Source organism: Sus scrofa, chromosome 6 (assembly GCF_000003025.6).
Source record: "Sus scrofa isolate TJ Tabasco breed Duroc chromosome 6, Sscrofa11.1, whole genome shotgun sequence".
NCBI classification, from domain to species: domain Eukaryota; kingdom Metazoa; phylum Chordata; class Mammalia; order Artiodactyla; family Suidae; genus Sus; species Sus scrofa.
In genome coordinates, this window is record NC_010448.4 from 54,810,681 (window position 1) to 54,834,302 (window position 23,622).

General features: G+C 57.4%; 2 protein-coding genes across 4 annotated transcripts in view; one reads left to right on the plus strand and one right to left on the minus strand.

Moving 5' to 3' along the window:
• AP2A1 (adaptor related protein complex 2 alpha 1 subunit) overlaps positions 1-13,226 on the plus strand; it is a 37,370-nt gene extending 24,144 nt beyond the window's left edge. The window contains exons 5-24 of one of the 2 annotated variants that reach the window (XM_021094758.1): positions 399-528; positions 959-1,060; positions 2,591-2,699; positions 5,757-5,907; positions 6,212-6,380; positions 6,535-6,676; positions 6,762-6,943; positions 8,090-8,187; positions 8,355-8,586; positions 8,713-8,880; positions 8,971-9,134; positions 9,466-9,531; positions 9,878-9,934; positions 10,040-10,122; positions 10,225-10,314; positions 11,606-11,729; positions 11,824-11,940; positions 12,046-12,115; positions 12,319-12,453; positions 12,784-13,226. In XM_021094758.1, the coding sequence (XP_020950417.1) occupies positions 399-528; positions 959-1,060; positions 2,591-2,699; positions 5,757-5,907; positions 6,212-6,380; positions 6,535-6,676; positions 6,762-6,943; positions 8,090-8,187; positions 8,355-8,586; positions 8,713-8,880; positions 8,971-9,134; positions 9,466-9,531; positions 9,878-9,934; positions 10,040-10,122; positions 10,225-10,314; positions 11,606-11,729; positions 11,824-11,940; positions 12,046-12,115; positions 12,319-12,453; positions 12,784-12,861 (2,467 nt within the window). In that variant the 3' untranslated portion in view covers positions 12,862-13,226. The remainder of the gene's footprint in view (positions 1-398; positions 529-958; positions 1,061-2,590; positions 2,700-5,756; positions 5,908-6,211; positions 6,381-6,534; positions 6,677-6,761; positions 6,944-8,089; positions 8,188-8,354; positions 8,587-8,712; positions 8,881-8,970; positions 9,135-9,465; positions 9,532-9,877; positions 9,935-10,039; positions 10,123-10,224; positions 10,315-11,605; positions 11,730-11,823; positions 11,941-12,045; positions 12,116-12,318; positions 12,454-12,783) is intronic. The other variant, XM_021094760.1, reaches the window with a different exon arrangement.
• Positions 13,000-19,745, minus strand: FUZ (fuzzy planar cell polarity protein). 2 transcript variants are annotated; one of them, XM_003127337.4, is made up of 11 exons: positions 18,496-19,745; positions 18,116-18,237; positions 17,507-17,591; positions 17,180-17,248; positions 16,847-16,951; positions 15,372-15,569; positions 15,129-15,224; positions 14,701-14,807; positions 14,556-14,620; positions 14,404-14,478; positions 13,000-13,480 (listed from the first exon to the last, which is right to left on the minus strand). In XM_003127337.4, exons 1-11 carry the CDS (start codon positions 18,604-18,606, stop codon positions 13,257-13,259), a joined length of 1,257 nt encoding a protein of 418 aa, XP_003127385.1. In that variant the 5' UTR covers positions 18,607-19,745; the 3' UTR covers positions 13,000-13,256. The 2 variants fall into 2 exon arrangements, with proteins under 2 accessions (XP_003127385.1, XP_020950416.1); XM_021094757.1 differs by lacking the exon at positions 14,404-14,478 and having other exon boundaries at positions 13,003-13,480; positions 18,496-19,734.

Consider the following 23,622-nt stretch of genomic DNA (forward strand, 5'->3'; position numbering starts at 1 on the left):
TAGGACACAAACTGCCCTGATGAGAATGTCAGCTCTGTGAGCACAGACATTTGGACCCGTGTGTCCACCGCCCTGTCCACGGTGCCAACAGCAGTGCCTGGTGCCCAGCAGGTGCTCAGTAAGTGGACGGTCACAGAGTGAAGGTCCAGAGCCACACTTGCCTTGACTTAGCTCTGCTCATGACTCCATGTTGTTTCTGAGCTGCAGCCCATTTTGCAGATGAAGAAACTGAGGCCCGGAGGGCAGTGAGGGCAGTGCCCGATGCTGGTTCCCTGGTCCTCCGGGCTCTTTCTGCCTCTCGCTGGACACCCTTCCTGGAAGGAGCGAGGGAGGAGGCGGAGGTGTGCGGGGTGAGCTGGCACTGACCCCCGCTCCCGCCCCGCACCGTGTCCCCGCAGGGACAGCATGGACAGCGTGAAGCAGAGCGCGGCCCTGTGCCTGCTGCGGCTCTACAAGGCCTCGCCTGACCTGGTGCCCATGGGCGAGTGGACGGCCCGCGTGGTGCACCTGCTCAACGACCAGCACATGGTGAGGCCTCTGCCTGCAAGACCCACCCTGCCCTCGGCACCCACCTGGATGCCCAGGGCCCCCACCTCTGCCCCAATTCCCACCTGGGTGCCCAGATCCTCCTCAGTGTCCCGACACCCATCACTCAGCCAGACGCTCCAAAGATTCCCTGCCTCTGTTTCTGACCCCCAGGGGTTCCCCCAGCACCCAGTGCCCACCCAACCGGCACAGAGACACTGCCCTCTCTTCCCACCCCCGACATGCCTGTCCCTCAAGGCCCCTGAGCTCTGAAATACCCACCAGGGCACCTGTACACCCCCACACACAGCCCTCACACCACCCCAGCCCCAAATGCTCCCGAGCCTCTACTCACGGATCCACAGCCTGGACTTTCATTGCCAGTCCCACCCTCCCCTGAGGGCCTCGACTGGGCGCTTGTCTGTCCCCGCAGGGCGTGGTCACAGCCGCTGTCAGCCTCATCACCTGTCTCTGCAAGAAGAACCCGGATGACTTCAAGACGTGCATCTCCCTGGCCGTGTCTCGCCTGAGCCGGGTGGGTGTGGTGTCGGTGCCAGCTGTGAGGAGGTGGCCCCGGCATCCCTGTCCCCTGGGCACCTCTGGTCCCCCTTGGTCTCCCTGAGAACTCGGGCTCAGAGTTGGGATCATCCCAGCTCAGTCACTTCCTGCCTGTGTGGCCCTAGGCAAGTGGCTTCACCTCTCTGGGCCTCCTTTGCACCGTCAGTTCAAAGCGGACGGTCCCAGCGCCTGGCAAGTAGCCAGGAAGCGGGGCTGCTCTCCTTTCTCCCTCTCGCCCCTTCTCTCTTCCTGCTGTTTCTCCTGATTTTCTTTCCCAGGCTTCCCCCCTTCCTTCCTTTCTCCTCCTCTGCCACCTTCGCCTCTGGCCTGGGAACATAGCCTGTGGGCCCAGCTCTGCAGGCTGACACCGGGGAAACGGATGCGTCGGAACTGAGCCCTGCGCTCAAGGAGCTCCCTGTCCTGCTCGGGGGAGGGGTGCGTGGCTGGACAAGCCACCTCGGTAGCAGATTGTCGTGAAAGAGGTGATCTGTGCTGTTGGGGAGGGAGCAGGGCAGCTCGCACAAGAGGCATTTCAATCAGCCTGGAAATCCAGGAAGGCTTCCTGGTGGAGGTGACGGCTGAGGGAGACTTGGAATAAATACAAATGTTTCTTGAGCAGGTAATGAAAGGACTGGATTCTCAGCCAAAGAGCATAGCTACCAGCGCACATTCAGTCGTTTTTCCATTCATTCACTGCACATCCGGATACTCCTGTGGGCCAGTCTGGTGGGGGACAGTAAAACAGTGGGGGCGGGGCACCTACTTTCATGGAGGTGGCTCAGAGCAGAAGGGGGCATTGCTTCCTGGAGAAGGGGTTTTCAAGGTTGATTAGGAGTTTGCCATAAGGAAAAAAGAAAGTCACGTGCTCTTTGACTGATTCCCAGAGCCCTTCTGGCATTTCACTTTGTGGCAGGCCCCGGGACCCAGGAAAGGGTCAGAGCTGACTCCAGCCCCTAAGTATTTGGGGGGGACACAAGGAGGCACTCTCCAGGGAGCCGGTGTGGTCCGCGTCCTAGCGAGGCATCGTGAGGCACAGAGCTGGAGTCAGGAGTTTACAGAAGGGAGTCAGGTTGGCCGAGATTTGCTGCCCACCGAGGCAGGGAAATCAGCGAGCCCCAGCGCAGTCTCAGATCCACCTGGTCACTCCCTGTGTGCCTGAGGCTTCCTCAGCCGCCTCCCCTACGCCTCAGGCTTCTGCTCCATAAAACGATCACACTGGGAGTTCCCATTGTGCTCAGCGGGTTAAGAACTCCACTAGCATCCACAAGGGACTCAGGTTCGATCCCTGGCCTTGCTCCGTGGGTTAAGGATCCGGCGTTGCCGTGAGCTGGGGTGTAGGTTGCAGATGCGGCTTGGATCCCAAGTTTGCTGTGGCTCTGGCGTAGGCTGGTGGCTACAGCTCCCGTTGGACCCCTAGCCTGGGAATCTCCATACGCTTTGGGTGTGGCCCCAAAAAGAACCCAAAAAACCGTCACACTGTGACAGCTTCCTCTTCCTGTGTCCCCAGATCGTCTCCTCGGCCTCCACCGACCTCCAGGACTACACCTACTACTTCGTCCCGGCGCCCTGGCTCTCAGTGAAGCTTCTGCGGCTGCTGCAGTGCTATCCGCCACCAGGTCCGGCGGGGCCCATCTGGTCTGGAGGGTGGGCAGTGGTCCAGGTGCCGGGAGTCTAAGGCTGGGCTGGTGCCTCTAGACCCTAATCCTGGGCTGCAGTGGGAGCAGCGCTGAGCCCACGGAGGCTGCAGGCAGGTGGCGGGAGTGAGACGGGGTGGGGCGGCAGAGGGGACACTGCCCTGCCCCGCACAGAGAATCGCCCATGGTTGTTGATTCCCTGCCATGGCCCAGAGTTCTTGCAAAGCTGGGCTGCGCTCCAGCCGTGGGAGGTAGGGGCTGACCTCCCAGCTGTGGGAGGAACCCGAGGCTGGGAGAGGCAGGGCTTTGCTCCAGGTCACCCAGCAGGTCAAGGGGTGATCCCAGGCCAGCGGTTAGAATTAGCATAGCTCTTTTAGGGGCTTTCATGCCCTCGTTGCTCATGGTCACGGCCACTGACATGGACAAAGGGTCTGCAGTGAGCAGCCTGCACTGGGGGTGTCCAGGTGCCCCCAGTTGAGCTGGCAAGGGGCACCGTCCCCACACTGTGCACATCGGGAAACAGGCTTGGCGATGAGATGTGGCCTTGCCAGGCCCGGGCAGTGACTCCAGGATCTGTGCCATATGCCACGTGGGCTGCCTCTCAACTTCCAGATCCTCGGATGTCTGACCTCATGGAGCAGTTTTAAGGGACCCTGTGCCGCGATGCTCACCTCCCAGTAGGCGCTTGACTGGTTAGTGCTCTTCCACTCAGCCAGCTGGCTGCAAGTGTGTGTGAGCACAGGTATGCACACACGGTAATGGAGTGTATGATGTAGGTGACACCCGAGGCCCCTCCCAGCCTCTGAAGGCCAAGGGTGAATTTTGTCAGGAGGCCCAGGGGAAGCGTCTTCCCCAGTGTGGGTCTTTCTCACCCCATACGGAAGAGCATCGCTAGAGTCTAAGCTCACTGGCATCTCTGCAGCCCCGCTTCACAGTGCTCGGGTGTGCCCGGGACAGGCGACTCTGTATGCCCTGTGCTGTAGGAATTGTAGCATCGGAGTTCCCGTTGTGGCTCAGTGGTTAATGAACACGACTAGTATCCGTGAGGACTCGGGTTCGATATCCCTGACCTTGCTCATTTGCTCAGTTATGGACCCAGCGTTGCCAGGAGATATGGTGTAGGTGGCACATGCGGCTGAGTTGCTGTGGGTGTGGTATAGGCCGGCAGCTGTAGCTCCGATGGACCCCTAGCCTGGGAACCTCCATGTGTCGAGGGTGTGGCCCTAAAAAGACACAAAGACCAAAAAAGGGAATTGTGGCCACGGTAATCCTTTATTTCCAAAGAATTTTTTTTTTTTTTTACAATGTACTGCAAAAATTTTAGTAGAGGGAATTCCCGTAGTGGCTCAGTGGAAGCCAATTTGACTAGTATCCGGGAGTTCCCTTCTTGGCTCAGCGGTTAATGATCCCCACTAGGATCCATGAGCATGAGGGTTCAATCCCTAGCCTCACTCAGTGGGTTAAGGATCCGGTGTTGCTGTAAGCTGTGGTGTAGGCCGGTATCTGCAGCTCTGATTCGACCCGTAGCCTGGGAGCCTCCCTATGCTGCTGGTTTGGCTGTTGAAAAAAAAGAAGAAGAAGAAGAAAAGCTAAAAAGAAAGAAAAATTTTAAACATCTAAATAACTTGGGAGAAGAGTAAGCGGCCCTCCTGGTTCCCCGCCCCCAGCAGCGTAGCCTCCGTGGCGCTTTACCCCTTGGCTGTATCTGCCCCTGTCCCTCGCTCTCTCGGACACCCGGTTGCTGAATTACTTGAAAGCACGCTGCAGGCATCACAACACTCCCCCTTACCCCAGGAGATTTCCACCATTGCCTACAATCACAAACGCCGTGCAGGAGTTCCCTGGTGACCCAACAGGTTAAGGAGCAGGCGTCGCCACTGCTGTGGCGCACCTTTGATCCCCGGCACGGGAACTCCTGCGTGCCATGGGCTCAGCCAAGAACAAAAAAGAACACTGTACAGGAGTTGGCGTTGTGGCTCTGTGGTTAACGAATCCCACTAGGAACCATGAGGTTGCAGGTTCGATCCCTGGCCTTGCTCAGTGGGTTGAGGATCTGACGTTGCCGTGAGCTGTGGTGTAGGTCGTAGATGCGGCTTGGATCCTGTGTTGCTGTGGCCGTGGTGTAGGCCGGTGGCTACAGCTCTGATTAGACCCCTAGCCTGGGAACCTCCATATGCCACTGGAGCGGCCCTAGAAAAAGGCAAAAAGACAAAAAAAAAACAAAAAACAAAACACTACAAAAACCGCAGTGTCCCTGCCACACCTAAGGAGATGCAGAATAACCCCAGGGTCATTGTCTGTCCAGGCAGCAAACTGTGCTTATGGTCCCTGGAGTTATTTTTGCGGCTTTAAAAACACAATTTAGGACCCCAAATTAAATATCATCCTGTCTTTGTCATTTTTTTGTCCCCCTGTCTGGACCAGCCCCCGCCTCCCCCCGCCTGTGTTTGAAGAAACGGGAGAGCTCGGGGTTGCCACGTTTCCCGTGCTGTGGATCTGGCCGATGGCTGCTTGTGTCCCTTAGCCCATTCTTCCGTCTCATGAGTTTCCTGAGGGATTTTGGCGCCACACTGTTTGCTAGAACCCTTGACAGATGTTCTGTCCCCTCGGGGTTGCCTCACATACGAAGGGGTGGCGGTTCTTGGGGTTTGTGTGGGCCCCTGGTTGGTGACGGTCTGTCTCAGGCCCTCCACCCCTGCTGGGGAGAGCCTGGCTTGGGGGTGGCTCTGGGCGAGGTCTCTGGAGCTTTCTTTGCTCTGTAAGGCTCCCGATGGAGAGCATCGATGCTGCAGAAAGTGGTGGAGCCTCTTGTGCCGTGGAGTCAGGACACATCAGGACAGTTGTTCTGTTGACCCCCTCCGGCCTCCCCCTGCCGGTCCCCTGGGGACCCAGGAAGGGCTTGTGGGAGTGGCCCCAGCCTGCAGCCACGGGGCCTGCCCTGCCCCTCTGGAAGGGGGTGTGGCCTCTGCCCCTGGCGGGTGGGCAGACGGACTGGCCCAGCAGAGAGCTCAGCCCAGGGCCTGCCCTCCCTCTCCCCAGAGGACGCGGCCGTGAAGGGGCGGCTGGTGGAGTGTCTGGAGACGGTGCTCAACAAGGCCCAGGAGCCACCCAAGTCCAAGAAGGTCCAGCACTCCAATGCCAAGAATGCCATCCTCTTCGAGACCATCAGTCTCATCATCCACTACGACAGGTGCCTGCCTGGGGTGTGGGCAGCCTGGCCTGGGCAGAGGGGGCACTGGGGGCCAGGACTCCGGGGTCCGAGGGACGGGGGAGCTGGGGGAGTGCAGCTTCTGGGAGGCGGAGGATGAAAGCGGGAGGAGCCGCCCTGCAGGGTTGAGGCCCGGCCCTCCTGCCGGGTGCTTGCTGATGTCTCTATTTGCCTGTGTCCCCGGGAGTGGGCAGGACCTGCACAGAGGGCGGGAGTTGAGACCTGGGGCCTCCACCTCCTCATGTCCCCTGCGTGTCCCTCCCTCTCCCGGCGGCGGCGGCGGCAGTGAGCCCAACCTCCTGGTGCGGGCCTGTAACCAGCTGGGCCAGTTCCTGCAGCACCGGGAGACCAACCTGCGTTACCTGGCCCTGGAGAGCATGTGCACGCTGGCCAGCTCCGAGTTCTCCCACGAGGCGGTCAAGACCCACATCGATACCGTCATCAACGCCCTCAAGGTGCCCCCTCTAGGAGCCTGCCCCGGCCCTTCGGACCCGGCCTGTGTCTCCTCTGCTGCCTCAGAGATGCTGGGGGCACTCGGAGGCCCTGGGGGTGGCCAGCCCTGTGCCGGAAGGGTACCTTGAATACACCCTACCTGCTCTCCTCCCTCAGACGGAGCGGGATGTCAGCGTGCGGCAGCGGGCGGCTGACCTCCTCTATGCCATGTGTGACCGGAGCAACGCCAAGCAGATCGTGTCAGAGATGCTGCGCTACCTGGAGACGGCCGATTACGCCATCCGAGAAGAGATCGTGAGTCCCGGGAGGGGCCGGACGCCCAGGCTCCTGGGTCTCCCCCGTGGGCACACTCCCACACCTTGATCCCCCGGCCCGGCCGGCAGGTCTGAAGGTGGCCATCCTGGCCGAGAAGTACGCCGTGGACTACAGCTGGTACGTGGACACCATCCTCAACCTCATCCGCATCGCAGGCGACTACGTGAGCGAGGAGGTGTGGTACCGTGTGCTGCAGATCGTCACCAACCGAGACGACGTGCAGGGTTACGCTGCCAAGACCGTCTTCGAGGTCAGCACCCCTGGCTCCGCCCCGCGATGGGGCCTCAAGGCAGAGCGGGGACGGCTGGGGCTGTGGGGCCATCCCCGGGCCTGCATCCTGCTTCTTCAAAGGAGAAGGAGCCCTGACCTCCTTGGGCCACCCCAGGGAGGCGGGCTGGGCCAATGGGAGGGTCAGCAGGGTGCGGGGTGCCCAGGGTGTAGCCACTGGTCCCGGGTGCCAGCAGGTTCCCACTCCCTCTGTCCCAGAAAAGGGGGCCCAGGAGTTCCTGTTGTGGCTCAGTGGTAATGAACCAGACAAGTATCCATGAGGATGCAGGTTTTTGTGTTTTGTTTTGTTTTGCTTTTGTCTTTTTTAGGGCTGCATCCACGGCATCTGGAGGTTCTATACCACAGCCACAGCAACGCCAGATCCGAGTCACGTCTGCAACCCACACCACAGCTCACGGCAACGCCAGATCCTTAATCCACTGAGGGAGGCAAAGGATTGAACCTGCAACCTCATGGTTCCTAGTCGGATTCGTTTCTTTCTTTTTTTTTTTTTTTTTTTTTGGTCTTTTTGCCATTTCTTGGGCTGCTGCCGCAGCATGTGGAAGTTCCCAGACTAGGAGTCCAATTGGAGCTGTAGCCGCCAGCCTACGCCAGAGCCACAGCAATGCGGGATCCAAGCCGAGTCTGCGACCTACACCACAGCTCAGAGCAACGCCGGATCCTTAACCCACTGAGCAAGGCCAGGGATTGAACCCACAACCTCATGGTTTCTAGTTGGATTCGTTAACCACTGCACCATGACGGGAACTCCGGATTCGTTTCTACTGTGCCACGACGGGAACACTGAGGATGCAGGTTTAATCCCTGGCTAAGCTTAGTGGATTAAGGATCGGATTTGACCCCTAGCCTGGGAACCTCCATATGCTGCACCTGTGCCCCCGCTCCCCAAAAAAAGGAAGGCAGCCCCATCCTGCTCCTTCTTACTCTGTGTGTGAGCTCGGGCCGTCACTTACCTGCTCTGTGCCTCAGTTTCCCCATCTATACACCCACCCACAGCAGAGTCATGAGTTGTTCAGTTAACAGGAGTCATGGGCTGAGCGCCGGGCCCGGCTCATGCTGAGTGCTCCTGAGCCAGGCTGGCGCCCCTTACCGTTGTCCCTGCCCCCAGGCACTCCAGGCTCCAGCCTGCCATGAGAACATGGTCAAGGTCGGCGGCTACATCCTCGGGGAGTTTGGGAACCTGATTGCCGGGGATCCCCGCTCCAGGTGAGGCGGGGAAGACACGTGCTCCCGAGAGGTCTGGGGCCCGCGGCCCACGTAGGGGTCCCAGGAAGGGTTCCCGTGTGGGAGGCGGCACCTCCCGAGGGGGCTTTCTGGAGAGGGCGATGGAGCCGGCTGCCCACTGACCCCCGCCCGGCCCCCGCCGCCCGCAGCCCCCCAGTGCAGTTCTCCCTGCTGCATTCCAAGTTCCACCTGTGCAGCGTGGCCACGCGCGCCCTGCTGCTGTCCACCTACATCAAGTTCATCAACCTCTTCCCGGAGACCAAGGCCACCATCCAGGGCGTGCTGCGAGCCGGCTCCCAGCTGCGCAACGCCGACGTGGAGCTGCAGCAGCGCGCCGTCGAGTACCTCACCCTCAGCTCGGTGGCCAGCACGGACGTCCTGGTCAGCGCCCCGGTCCCCACGCATCCCTCCTCTGCTCCTCGTCCCTGCCCCCGCCCCCTGGCTCCTCCCTAAGCCTGCAGCCGGGGATGCCTGTCCCTGACCTGCTCCCATCCCCCGGCCCCGCAGGCCACTGTGCTGGAGGAGATGCCGCCCTTCCCCGAGCGCGAGTCCTCCATCCTGGCCAAGCTGAAACGCAAGAAGGGGCCCGGGGCCGGCAGCGCCCTGGATGATGGCCGGAGGGACCCCAGCAGCCATGACATCAACGGGGGCGTGGAGCCCACCCCTAGCACCGTGGTGAGTCCCATGGGGCTGGGCCACCAGGGCGGGGCCCAGCTGGGCCTCCAGGCCGTCCTGTCTTCTCAGCTGCCCCTGCCTTCCTCGCAGTCGACGCCTTCGCCCTCTGCTGACCTCCTGGGGCTGCGGGCAGCCCCTCCCCCGGCGGCACCCCCGGCTCCCTCGGGGGCCGGCCAGCTCCTGGTGGATGTCTTCTCCGACGGCCCGGCCGGGCAGCCCAGCCTGGGGCCCACCCCCGAGGAGGCCTTCCTCAGGTACCAGCCGCCTCGGGCCCAGGGCTGTCCCCTTTCCATCTGCCCCCTCCCTACTTCTCCATCACTCCTGGCCCTGAGCCTCTGTCCTGTCCGCCCTGGCTGCCGCTCCCCCGGCCTCCTCCCTCCCTTTGGGCCGCTCTGGCCTCTTGGCTGACCCTGGCCACCCTGTGTCGTCCTTTCTTGTCATCAAGGCTCAGCCTGCTCTTCCTTTTCTCCTCCCCTCCTCCCTCCCTCTCTATCTCTCTCTTCCTTTGCCCTCTTGCTGCCTCTCTGGGATTGGCTGCCCGCCACGCCTGTCTTCTCTTGTCTGCTCTGGGATTGGATGGCCCAGCGAGCTGGAGCCGCCTGCCCCTGAGAGCCCCATGGCTTTGCTGGCTGACCCAGCTCCAGCTGCTGAGTAAGGGGTGGCCTCAGGGGGTTGGGGGGCAGACTCTTGTGTCCCCAGGGAGGGTTAGGGGACCGGGAGCGCTGGTCACGGGGTTCCTGATGCCTTGTGGAGGCAAGACTTGGAGGGGAGTGATAATCGGGGCCCTCTGGTACAGGGGGTCGGGGGTGATGGCACCTGCCAGGGTCCTGTTCCCATTGCCAGTCTGACTTTGGGGCTCTTGGGAGAATCTGGGCATATGGATTCTGGGATTCTGTCCCTTCAGGACCTGCTATTATCCCACCACTAGCTCTGGGCCTTTACCTCTAGCCCCCCTGCCCCCCGGCCCCCTCCCATCTCCCTCCTCTCCCACCTGCAGCCCAGGTCCTGAGGACATCGGCCCGCCCATCCCGGAAGCCGATGAACTGCTGAATAAGTGAGTCGTGGGCGAGGTTGGAGAGGGCAGTGGGGACAAGAGGGGAGCACAAAGCAGGGTTCAGGGGGGCACTCGTCATCCCGAGCCCCCACCGCCCCCACCCAGGTTCGTGTGCAGGAACAACGGGGTCCTGTTTGAGAACCAGCTGCTGCAGATCGGCGTCAAGTCTGAGTTCCGGCAGAACTTGGGTGCGTCCAGGGAGGGATGGGGTAGGGTTTCGGGGAGACCTTGGCCTGGGGAGGGGGTGGAAAGAACTCAGATGGAGCCCTCCCCCGCCCCACCCCTCACAGGCCGCATGTATCTCTTCTACGGCAACAAGACTTCGGTGCAGTTCCAGAACTTCTCGCCCACTGTCGTCCACCCCGGAGACCTCCAGGCTCATATCCTCTTGGTCTGGCCTGGTTCCCTGGTTCCAGACCCCTGTTGGGCCCTCTTCCTCCAGAGCCTGAGTACATGGTACTTCTCTGAGATCTGGTGTTATCTGTCAGGTGGGGCGGGCCTCTCTCCCGGGACAGGAGGCGACCGTGATGTGATGTGATAGGGATGCGGGAGGTGTTGCTTCCGGAACCCCCTGACCACGTCCCATGGCTCCACACCCATGATCCCAGCCCTTCCTGCCCTGGCTAGCCAGGCCTGGGGGTCTTGATGCTGACCAGGGCCTTCTCCTGTGTGCCCTGGGCCAGTCCCTTGGCCTCTCTGAGCCTTGCTATCCCTTCTGTGAAGTGTGGATTCTCCTCTTCTTTCTCCCAGGCTTGTTTTGAAGATCGGTGTGGTTGGAAAGCCCTGGCAGGGTGGCTGTCGTAAAGGAAGCGCTTGAGCAGTCAGCCCCCTCTCTCCCATCCTCTGGTGCTCAGTTCCCACAGCTGGAAAACTAGTGGATAGTGCCCCCAATCCAAGGACATTTTCCGTTTGTTTAATTCATCAACGTTTCCAGGGAGTTCCCGTCGTGGCTCAGCGGAAACAAATCTGACTAGTATTTTTGAGGACACAGGTTCAATCCCTGGCCTCGCTCAGTGGGTTAAGGATCTGGCATTGCTGTGGCTGTGGCGTAGGCCAGCAGCTGTGGCTCCAATTCACCCCCCAGCCTGGGAACCTCCATATGCCTCGGGTGGCCCTAAAAAGACAAAAAAAAAAAAATTTCCGTATGGCCCCTGTAGGCTCAGCTCTGTGCTGGATGGGGAGTCAGGGACACCCTTGCCTTTGGGTTGTTGACATAAAGGCAGAGGGTGATAACTACCACTATTTCTGTGGACTTACCACGTGCCAAACACACTGACAAGCACTCATGCTGGATTATTTCATTGAATGCTGGGGACACTGAATTCATTTTGCAGATGAGGCTAAGATAGGTTAAGTGACTTGCCCACGGTCACCAAGGTGGTAAGAGCTGGGCTTCAAACCCGGGTCAGCCTTTAGAGCCACAGAGGATCTCCAGTTGCACTACGGGCGTGACCTCTGCAGAAACGGAGGCGTCTGAGCCCAATATGGAAAGTCAGAGGAGGCACCTAGGGGGGTGGGTCCCTGGTTTGGTGTGGAGCCGGGCCTTGGAGGATGAGACCGGGACGGCAGGGTAGGGACTCTCAGAGGCCTGCAGGCTGGGGCTGAGTGTTCTGAACGATTATGGCGAAGACCCCGTCCCGTGCCGCTTCTGGCTTCCTTGACCACCGGCACAGCTGGCCGTGCAGACCAAGCGGGTGGCCTCGCAGGTGGACGGCGGGGCTCAGGTGCAGCAGGTGCTCAACATCGAGTGTCTGCGGGACTTCCTGACGCCCCCGCTCCTGTCCGTGCGCTTCCGGTGAGTCGGGAGTCGGGGCGCTGGCTGGTGGGCGGGGCTTTCCGGGCGAGGGCGTGGTCTAACCCGAGGCCGCTCTCCCCGCGTCTCCCCGCAGGTATGGGGGCGCCCCCCAGTCCCTCACCCTGAAGCTCCCGGTGACCATCAACAAGTTCTTCCAGCCGACGGAGATGGCGGCCCAGGACTTCTTCCAGCGTTGGAAGCAGCTGAGCCTGTGAGCCACGGGCGGCGGGGCCGGGGGGCCAGGGCCGGGGCCGCCCTCGGGGAGGGGCAGGGCGGGGGCTTCCGATCCCCGACCTGAACCTTTCCCGGCCCCCAGACCCCAACAGGAGGCGCAGAAAATCTTCAAAGCCAACCACCCCATGGACGCGGAGGTCACTAAGGCCAAGGTGAGCCAGGCAAGACAGGAGAGGCCCTGCTGGGCTCACACCCCAGCCCCACCTCTCTCAAGGTCTGGGATTTGGGGAGTGGCGGCCGCTCAGCTTCTCTGAGCTTCTGTTTCCCCAGGAGGGTCTGGGGGGATTTGGTGTGTCACTGTCTGGGAGCTAACAAAGCCCGGGCACCCTCTGACGGCCACCCACTTCCTCCCCAGCTCCTGGGGTTTGGCTCTGCGCTCCTGGACAACGTGGATCCCAACCCTGAGAACTTCGTGGGGGCTGGGATCATCCAGACTAAAGCCCTGCAGGTGGGCTGTCTGCTGCGGCTGGAGCCCAACGCCCAGGCTCAGGTGCGTGGTGGTCTGGGAGGCCCCTGCTATGTTCTCTGCACCCCGTCCTCCTGCCTCACTCTGTCCTTTAAGTCATGTGTCCCCGTGCCCCTCCTGTCTCTCCATCCTCCCTGATTTGCATCTCCCCACAGCCTCTCCACTCTTCTTGACCTCTTATCTTTCATCCTGTACCTCCTGTCACCCCGGTCCTTTATGTCACCTTTCTGATCCCTTTATCCTTTTTCTCTCATCATTTATCTGCCCTGTATCCCCCTCTTCCTCCTCCTCTTGGGGGAGGAGCTACCTGCACCATCCCTCTGCCACCTCCCTGAGTCCCACTGTCCCCACCAGATGTACCGGCTGACCCTGCGCACCAGCAAGGAGCCCGTCTCCCGTCACCTGTGTGAGCTGCTGGCCCAGCAGTTCTGAGCCCTGGACTGTGCCCCCGGAGATGTGGCCGGTGCCGGGCAGCCCCCAGGACTGAGGCAGCTGTGGTGGATGGGGCAGTAAGGGGACCTCCGCTGGTGACAGGGAAGACCCTGGGGTGGGGGGATGCCTAGGACCTTCCTCTGGCCTTTTGTATTTTTATTTTTGTTCATCTGCTGCTGTTTACATTCTGGGGGGTAAGGGGGAGCCCCCTTCCTCCCTTCCCCCCCCCCCGAAGCACAGAGGGGAGAGGGGCCAGGGAAGTGGGCACCTCCTCCCCTCCCACCCCACCCCCCGGTAGCCCCTCCTGCCCCCTCCCCATCCAGGGGCTGTGTATTATTGTGAGCGAATAAACAGAGAGACGCTAATAGCCCCGTGTGCGTGTCTGTGTCTGGCGCTCAGAGGAGCGGGGTGAGGGCATGCAGGGTGTGGGTGGCCAGGCCCCGAAGCCCGTGCGTGGGACTCTGAGCAGACAGCAGCAGCAGCAGCCGCCGTGGCCCCAACTGCAGGGCCACCAGCCGCCATCCGATGCCCGGCTCCTCAGGCCCCGACACCAGGTAGCAGGCTCTCGGCACCTGGGCCCGGTGGACCGCCTCCTCCACCTTCTCTGGCTGCCCGGGCTCTGAAGGAAAGACAGGGAGGGCTGGGGTGACCAGTGGGGCCTGGACCCCTAGGATGCCAACCTGCGTGGGAGTCTCCCCCATCTTGGGCCCAAGTTTGACTCCTGACAGAGGGGAGCCCCACAGCTCCAGCTGGCTGTCAGGACCTAAGAGGTCACGGACTTTCTGCCCTCTTCCTACCCAGCCTCCGTCCCCCACTTTCCTGGCGATCCTGTGTATGCAAGCGCCAGGCGATCCCCTTGGCAATACAGATCACGGATGCGCAGGAGATGTTTCTCTGGTGACAGGCACCAGGCTCCAAGCCCTGGTAACCCTCCTGAGGACCCGGCCCAACTACACTTGGGAAGTGGTGGGGTAGGTGGAGTCGCACAGCCCAGTGCTTTTCACCATTTTGTTACATTCATCAGAGTCCCCTCTGGGGCTGAGTTTCCGCTCTAGTTCCCTTCCTGCGTCTCACTGGGCCTCACAGGTTCTAGGCGACAACTTTTCCATCAGGACCTGGGCTCTGTGGACTCTCCTACCCTTCCTCCACCCAAGACTCTCAGCAGACCCTGTACTTTCAGAGTAGACTGTGTGGATGTGGGAGCCAGGCCGCCTGGGTTTGAATCGTGGCTCTACTGCTAATTAGCTGAGCCTGCTTCCTTGTCTGCAATACGGGAATGATGATTAAAAGGAGACTGATTATTGATTAATGAGGATGAAGCGAGGCAATACACAGAAAAGCACTTGGCAGGAGATGAGGTCTCAGCGTTAAATCAGGATAACCCAACCTACAGGCTGGGACCTCCCAGCTCCTCCCCTGCCCAATTCCTACCGGCTTCTCCTACCACGTTCCGCACCCCCACAGCCTACCCCCACCTCGTGAGGCCTGGGACTCGGGGTCCCAGCCTGCGCATGCAAAGCGGGTGCTGTGCCCGCCGCTGACCTGGTGGGAAGTACGTGGCAGTGACCAGGGTGTAGAAGGAGCGGAGGAGGCGCCGCCGCTGCCCAGGAGATGGTTCTGAAGGAGTAAGAGAGACGGGGGTAACCGAGAGCCCCTCCCCAGCCCACATCCCTCCCGGCCCCGCCTTCTGTCACCTTTATCCCCCGACAGCTCCACAGTGAAGAGGCAACGTTTCAGTTCCAGGTGGAGGAGCAGCAGCCTGTGGGGAAAAGGGGTGTGTCATGGCCAGGGGAGAAGGGATGAGGACGCCCCCAGCCCACTCCCCGGTCCCAGCCCTACCCGAGGATGTCCGCGTGCAGGGGGAAGCCCCCGGGCAGCGCTCGGGGTCCCAGCGGCAGGCAGGCCCGCAGCGGGTCCAGCAGCGGCTGCCACCAGCGCTCCAGAAGCTGCAGGGGGCGTGGTCAGCGAGAAAGGCGGGGTGGGTGAGGTCGGGAAGGCGGCTCGGCTGCAGGGAGCAGGGGGAGGGGACCTTGGAAGAGACGAGGCCTGGAAGGGTGGGTGAAGAGGGAAAGGAGAGCCCAGCGGGGGTGAAGGTGATTGGAACGCAGCCCAAGGGGGCGGGGTCCACAAGAGGGGCGGGTACAGGGGCGTGGCCAAGGGCGGGTCCCGCGTCAAGAGCGCGCTCGCCCGGCCAGGGTGCCGAGACCCGCCGGGGCTCGCCGGCAGAGGGTGAAATAGGGGAAAAGCGGGACGTGGCCCGGATTCACCTGTGCATCCAGCTGGCTGAGGGGAGGGCGCGGCCCGCAGAGCAGACACAGCTCCAAGCCCGGAAGGAGCGTCAGGGTCAGAAGCCGGTGAGGAACCTGAGCCGGGCACAGGTGGGCTAGCCGGAGCCCCGCCCCTTCCCGCCACGAGCCCCGCCCCCTCGGGGCGGCCCCCAGGTCCCGCCGCTGCCGGTACGCTCCCCCGCGCCTCACCTTTGGCCTCCTCGCCCCACCCACTCAACTCACCATCGGGCTCCCGTGCGGCAGGTACACCGGGTAGTCGCGAGCGGCCTGCGGCGGCAGGGACCCCACCAGCCAGAGGAGCAGCACAGCCTCCGGCATCCCCAGCCGCCACCAGCTCTCTGTTGCTGCCACCACTCGGCCGGACACGACCAGGCTGACGAAGGCCGTGCCCACGGCCTCGGCAAACCCAGAGAGGGCTTCCTGGGTAAGAGAGGTAGGCTGACTGCGGGTCAGGAGACATGAGTAAGGGCGAGCAGGGGCGACAGTGACTTCCCAGGTGGGTGAGGAGTGGGAAGAGACCAGCATACAACTCAAAGCTTGCCTAGTGACCATGCTCATGTCACCCTAAGCCTGAGTTCCTTCACCTTCACATACAGGTGAAATCCCCAAGTCAAATTATGAAATTAAACAGGTAGCGTGACTGCTACCTAGCCTGACACGTCCTGCTGAGGCTAATAATTGTAACAACAGCAGCTTGGTTTATTACTTTCTTTTTTCTTTTTTTTCTTTTTTGGCCACACCCACGGCCTATGGAAGTTCCTGGGCCAGGGAAAGAATCCGAGCCATCACAGTGACCTATGCCACAGCTTGGATCCAACGCCTGGATCCTTAACCCACTGCGCCATGGCAGGGACCTCCAGCCATGGTTTACAGAGTTCTATTACATGTCAAGTAGGTGCAATCTATGACCTACTGAAGCTCAGAGAGGTCAAGTCACCTGCCGAGAGTCACACTGCTGGGAGGCAGCCGTGCTAGCTGAACCAAGAGCAATATTTAAGGAATGGTAGCTAGAGATTCGCCAGGCAGAAGGAACAGCATGTGCCAGGGCAGGGAAGCTGGGAAGTTGTTGGGATTTGAGAGAGCCATGGGGCAGCAGAGAGAGCATGCCTGTGGAGGTAGTAGGCGCTAGGGCCAGCTGGTTGATGAGTGTCAGATTCCTCAAGTCCTCAAATATCAGGCCGAAGGGCTGGGACCCTGTCCCGGGGCTGATGGAAACCACGGAAGGGCTGTGACCAGGGCAGGGGCATGGTCAGCTCTGAGTGTAGAAAGATCCTTCTGGATCAGGTGGGAGTCAGACTGGAAGCCAGAAGGGTAGAAAGAGGTTAAGCAAGGGCCCAGGGGTCAGAGGATGAGGAGACTGAGCCAGGGCCAGAGGGACAGTTGGGGGGGGGGTTGGGGGTTTCTTTTTTTTTTTTTGCTTTGTAGGGCCACACCTGTGGCATATGGAGGTTCTCAGGCTAGGGGTTGAATCGGAGCTGTAGCTGCCGGCCTACACCACAGCCACAGCAACACGGGATTCGAGCTGCATGTGCAACTGACACCACAGCTCATGGAAATGCCGGCTCCTTAACCCCACTGAGTGAGGCCAGGGATCCAACCCGCATCCTCATGGATCCTAGCCGGGCTCATTAACCGCTGAGCCACGACAGGAACTCCCAGAGGGACAGCTTTAACAGTTTACAAGGCATTCCCAGTACCTGCAGCAGGGACCCCTCTGGAGGAACCACACAGTCCACACACTGGGTCAGGTCCCCGATGAGCTCTGAGTTCCCCAGGAAGCTGTCGATGAGGCGGTAACTGGCCTAGCAGAGGGAAAATGGAGGAGCCTAGGACCCAGGTGCCACCCAGATCTGCTGCCTCGCCCTCAGAAAACTGGCCCTGAAGGGCCAAGATAGGAGGTGTCAGACAACCAAGCAGCCCAGGAACCCACAGGGTAAGTCTGCCCCAGGGGATTCTGGGAAGTGTAGTTCCCAAATATCAGTGACCAGGTATCCTAACTTTCCATCCTCATGGCCATCCTGCAGGCTTACCCTCAGCTCCTTCTTCAGTCTCTCTATGTTGCGGATATTGGTTAGTTCTTCAAGTCCCACAAGAAGAACCTAGAAGAACCACACAGGAGAATAGGGGCCCTGGACAATGGGAATAAGAGAGAAGGGGCTGGGACTCAGATTCTTGTGTCTGAGGGAGGAGGAGAATGGGTATCTAGACCACTCCTTAGTCCGAGGCAGGATGGACTGAGGGTCAGGGTTCCTGGCTTCCAGAGGAGGGTGCTGGGGGTCTGGACTCCTGGGTCTAAGGGAGATGGATGCTGAGCCCTGAGATTCCTGGGTTTGGGAAAGAGGGTTGGGGGGTCTCACCATCGCCCCAAACACCATCTGGAGTAGTCTCTCCAGCCTCAGCTCCGAGGTGCCCTCTTCGGATGACAGAACAATGAGCGTGATGCTGTGAGCAAGGAAGATGAGAAGGAAGACATGAGTCCAAGCCCAGGAAACAGGCAGGGAGCAGAGTAGGGTCTGCCTTTGATCCTGGATGTCAGCCACATCACATCCCAGCAAAATGTGCTTCTCATGCTGAGAAACAGGGTTCGGAGTTCCCAGCGTGGCGCATCAGAAATGAATCCGACTAGGAACCATGAGGTTGTGGGTTCTATCCCTGGCCTCGCTCAGTGGGTTAAGGATCCGGCATTGCCGTGAGCTGTGGTGTAGGTGGCAGACACAGCTCGGATCTGACATGGCTGTGGCTGTGGTGTGGGCTAACAGCTACAGCTCCGATTGGATCCCTACCCTGGGAACCTTCATATGCCACGGGTGCAGCCCTGAAAAAAACAAAATAAAAAGAGAGAGAGAAACAGGGATTGGGACGTAACTAACAAAGAGTCCACAGTCAGGTAAAGAGCTGGATGGTCTCGGGTCATCTTTAAAAGGGGTTTTCACCCTGGCCCTGTCCCCAGGATACGGCTTGGAGACCTGTCATGGAAACTTTTCCACACCACGGTTGTGTCCTCTGTCCTCGCAGAGCTCAGCTGCACCTCGAGGTTCTGCCCAAACATGTGAACTCCATTGAGGGAACCGATGACAGAGAATGGGAGCTGGGGAAAGATGGGAACATTAGACAGGAGCCTCCAATCCCCTCCTCGAGAACAAGTTACTGAGGCCCTCATCCCCCTCCTCTCTCTAGAAGCCCTGGCCACTCCTCTTCAGGGAACCAGGATCCCTGGTCAGTTGCACTCTGGACCCTCTAAACGCAACTCTGAATCTTCCCCAGCCCCTACGGGTTTGAAGACCCAGAGTCCAAGTTTCTAACCCCTTCTATATCTATTTCACAGAGCCAGGCGCCCGGGCCCCACCTGTTGGCGGGCGGGGGCGCCGCCGCGGCTGCTCCTGCAAAACAAGGGTACCCCGCTGGATGCCGCGAGGCATAGCAGATGTACCATGCCCTCGGTCCCCTCCTCCCCCATCTGGAAACCCGCCTTCCAGTCCCCTCGTGGGGACAGTCAGTGCCCGCCTTGTAGCATGCCCGTAGTCACACTAAATCGGGCTGCAGTCCAAAGCCGCCAAAGGGCGAGATGGGCAGCTGATTGGAAGGGGACTAGGTTCCCGCTTTCTTCATCCAACTCAAATCCATCGCTTAACCCCTATTCCAGCACTTCCCCCGAATCCCGCTAGGCTCTTCCGCCCCAGCCGGAAGTCACAATACCCCGAACAAAGATGGAGGCTAATTCTATTTCCGAAGTTTTGTAGGCGCTTTTTGAACGGGTTTCCCTCTATTTCTTTAATAAACAAAACGAAGTGCTGGGCTTGGAGGTAGTGACCGCATCAAGGCCGTTGCCTAGTAATCATCATATAGATTAGTACGTTTCACATTCGTAATTGATAAACAGCGTGGCCACACTCAAAGATGGCGACGGTGACAGGGCGTTGCCTAGCAACCACCCTGGTTCAGAGGTCCATTTTGTAGCTGTAAACACTAACCCCGCTCAGAGATAGCGCCAGTGCCTGGCGTTTCGCAGCGCCCACGACTCAGTCCAAGTTTCCTTCTAAGGCTGAGCAGCTGTGCCCTGCTCAAAGACGGCCGCAGGACGAATCCCTAGCAACTTTCCTTAGAGCAAAATCAAAACGACACTCTGCCCCCCCCAAACCTTGGGGATGGTTTGGTCCGGCGAGCGTTGCCTAGTAACCACCAGACGAGAGGGTTGCTTTTATTAGAAAAAGAAAGATGAAGTGCTTTATTTTCCAGAATCATAGAAATATTGTTTCTCATGAGTTTATACATGAAAGTGTATCGTGCAGAATGTGAAAATATTTCTTCTAAAATCCTTTCCCTAAAATATGTTGAGAGTTTACCACATAATCGCATTTTCACAAATACGACTACTATACTAACGTTGCTTTCAAACTTTTTTCTATCAAATCATATAAGTATACATTGTCTTTTAAAATTTTATGTATTTATGTATTTTCGTCTTTTTAAGATGTCCTATTATAACCTATATTATGGATGTAACAAAAAAATTTAGCTGATCCTATAGTGACATATATTAGGCTCTTAACTCCCTGTTTAAAGTGATAAATTAAATCATCACTGAGTTATCAATTTGATTGATCTTTTCTCTTTTGTGAGAATTTACCTTCATTTATCCAAACATATATTAAAATATATTGTGATAGGAGTTCCTGTTGTGGTGCAGTGGTTAACGAATCCGACTAGGAACCATGAGGTTGAGGGTTCGGTCCCTGCCCTTGCTCAGTGGGTTAAGGATCTGGCGTTGCCGTGAACTGTGGTGTAGGTTGCAGACGCGGCTCAGATCCCGCGTTGCTGTGGCTCTGGCGTAGGCCGGTGGCTACAGCTCCGATTCAACCCCTAGCCTGGGAACCTCCATATGCAGCAGGAGCGGCTCAAGAAAAAGGCAAAAAGACAAAAAAAAAAAAAAATATATATATATATATATATATATATATATATAGTGATATTTAAAATTTTTTTCTTTTAAACGTTTTGCCAGCATTCTGGATTTGATTTCTAATAGCTGTGAAATATTAAGACATTTTAAGATAATAATGTCTGATAAGAAATGTGAAGACAGGAGTTCCCGTCGTGGCGCAGTGGTTAACGAATCCGACTAGGAACCATGAGGTTGCAGGTTCGGTCCCTGCCCTTGCTCGGTGGGTTAACGATCCGGCGTTGCTGTGAACTGTGGTGTAGGTTGCAGACGCGGCTCGGATCCGCGTTGCTGTGGCTCTGGCGTAGGCTGGTGGATACAGCCCCAATTCGACCCCTAGCCTGGGAACCTCCATATGCCTCGGGAGTGGCCCAAGAAATAGCAACAACAACAACAAAAGACAAAAGACAAAAAAAAAAAAAAAAAAGAAATGTGAAGACATTCACCCTGCATATTAAATTACATTAAACCTCTAGAGGAATAAACAGGTGCATAAAATAACAAATGAAGCTAAATGTCAAATTCTCCCCATAGTTCCAAGCATCTCTTTAGTCCACTTATATTTATTGTGACTACTATTGTATTTAGATTTATTTCTACCATTTAATTTTTATATTTCTTGTTGTTCTGCCTTTTAAAGATTTTTTTTCCTCCTTTTTTTTGGCTCTGCCAGTGGCAGGTGGAAATTTCCAAGCCAGGGACCAAACCCACACCACAACAGCAATCAAAGCCACTGCAGTGACAGTGCCAGATCCTTAACATGCTTCACTACAAGAGAAGTCCACAAAAGACGTTTTGAGATAAATTTTTTTTGGGTCTTTTTCTAGGGTTGCACCTGTGGCATATGGAGGTTCCCAGGCTAGGGGTCCAATCTGAGCTGTAGCCGTCAGCCCACACCACAGCCACAGCCATGTCAGATCCGAGCTGTGTCTGCGACCTGCACCACAGCTCACGGCCAACACTGGATCCTTAACCCACTGAGAGAAGCCAGGGATGGAACCCGCAACCTCGTGGTTCATAGTCAGATTCCTTAACCACTGAGCCATGACAGAAACTCCAAGATAAATTTGATCATGGATTTAAGTGTTTGACCAGACTAAGAAATAATTTTTTTTTTTTTTTTTGGTCATTTCCAGGGCCTCACCTGTGGCATATGGAGGTTCCCAGGCTAGGGGTCCAATCCGAGCTGTAGCCGCTGTAGCTGTAGCCACAGTCACAGCGACACAGGATCCCAGCCTTGTTTGCTACAGCTCACGACAACGCCAGATCCTTAACCCACTAATCGAGGCCAGGGATTGAACCCGAATCGTCTTGGTTACTAGTCAGGTTTGTTAACCACTGAGCCACGATGGGAACTCTAGATGGCAGGGTGGTGGTGGTGTTGTTTAGCCACACCCAAGGCTTATGGAAGTTCCCAGGCAGGGATACAACCCATGCCTCAGCAATGTCCCCAGCCACTGCAGAGCCAATGCTGGATCCTTAACCTGTTGCACCACATCAGGAACTCCTGGGGGATTTGTTTTCAAAGGGTTCAGCAGGAATTCCTGTTGTGGCATACGCTGGTGGTAATAAACTCAACTAGTATCCATGAGGATGCAGGTTCAATCCCTGGCCTTGCTCGGTGGGTTAAGGATCTGGCATTGCCGTGTGAGCTTTGGTGCAGTTTGCTGACCGGGCTCAGATCCTGAGTTGCTGTGGCTATGGTTGTGCGGTAAGCTAGCAGCTGCAGCTCAGATTCAACCCCTAACCTGGGAACTTCCATATGACACAAGTGTGGCCCTAAAAAGTAAAAAAATACCTAAATAAATAAAATGGTTCAGCAAAGGAGTTCCCTGGTGGTGCAGCAGGTTAAGTATCCCCTGTTGTCACTGCCGTGCCTTTGGCATTGCTATGGTGGGGGTTTGACCCCTGGCCTGGCAATTTCCATATGCTGGAGGTGCAGCCAAAAGAAACAACACCATAAAACGTTCAGCAAATCAAAAAGGAAAAAGATAAATGTGACAATATAGTGATACTGCTGAGTGTGCAAAGCAACGCACCCTTTTTCCCTGAAATATATCGACAAACTGCATTGGAAGACGTTGTTCTCATTTCCACCCCCACTATCCCACGTCTTCACCAGCTTACTTTACCCAAACCCCCTCATCCTCATGGACGTGTGTTTTCCAACCTTCCAACATAATTACCTTGACAAGAGTAAAATGCTGACAGCACTCTTTTTTTTCTTTGGCTGCAGCAGAGACATATGGAAGTTTCCAGGCCAGGGATTGAACCCCTACCACAGCAGCGACCCCAGCTGCTGCAATGACAACAGGGGGTCCTTAACCCGCTGCACCACAGGGGAACTCCAGTATTATTTAATCGAAGATGAGTGGCTTTCAGAGATTTACTCCCTTTTTCTTTTTTTTTTTCTTTTTAGCACCCCCCCCATATGGAAGTTTCCAGGCTAGGGGTCCTATATGAGCTGTAGTCACCAGCCTACTCCACAGCAACTCAGGATCTGCGCTGCATCTTTGACCTACAAGCTCATGGCAAAGCCGACTGTTAGCCCACTGAGTGAGACCAGGGATCGAAAGCACATCCTCATGGATACTAGTGGGGTTTGTTAACCACTGAGCCACGAGGAGAAGTCCATTACTCGATATTTTAAAATAGGTTTTGTGGGTGGGAAAAGCCTGCAATATTTTCCTTCCCCACCTAAAAAAAGTATTATTTTCCTAAGTTTCTATTAATTAGTAAAATGTATCTGTGTAGTAAATTTCTGTCAACACTTAAGTTCCAACGACTTTCCCGGTTTATAGATCGTTTTCAACTTGGTTTATGGAGTCTTTTGCGGAGAAACAGATCTGTATTTTACGTTTTCTGGCTTTGCTGCAATGATAAACTCTTTTTTCCAGTCTTCAAGATTATACAGTGTTATGGTTTCATTTGCATTTTTAATCCACCTGGAACGTATTTCAGATCTAGGCCGGTTTCTGGCCTCTCGCCCAGAAAACAACTATCAGGTGTTACTTAGCAACCACCACTGGGGTTGGAGTGAGCCGTCTCTTCAGGGAAAAAAAACAGCTGCACTCTCTCCAGAGTCGATTGCCCCTTTAAAGCGTTGCCTAGTAACCCTGTTTCAGACTAGGTGATTGGACCCTGCACACGACCCACCCCCCCCTCCCGGTTCCCTGGGAGCCAGAAAGAATTTAGCTGAAAACCTAATCTCTGTCAGAAAACCAGGGCAGCGTGCGCGTTGCATGGCAACTAGATCTTCCGACCCTCCCAGTGAAACTAGTGTCGGAAGAGCCGCCCCGCTCAAAGATGGCGGCCGAAGCGCCGCTCTCAATATATTTCGTTCTCTACGTCCTGCCAATAATTAATCTTTACACCAGGCCCCCGAAGGGGTTCTCTAGGTCCTTTTGGAGGCTTGCACAAGGTTGGTACGAAGGAGGATGGAGATCAACCGACGCGCCCTGAGTGCCCCGCACAAACATGGCCGCAGGCGCGGCGTCAGGGGCGCGAGGCCGTCCGGCGCAGGCGCGGGCGCGG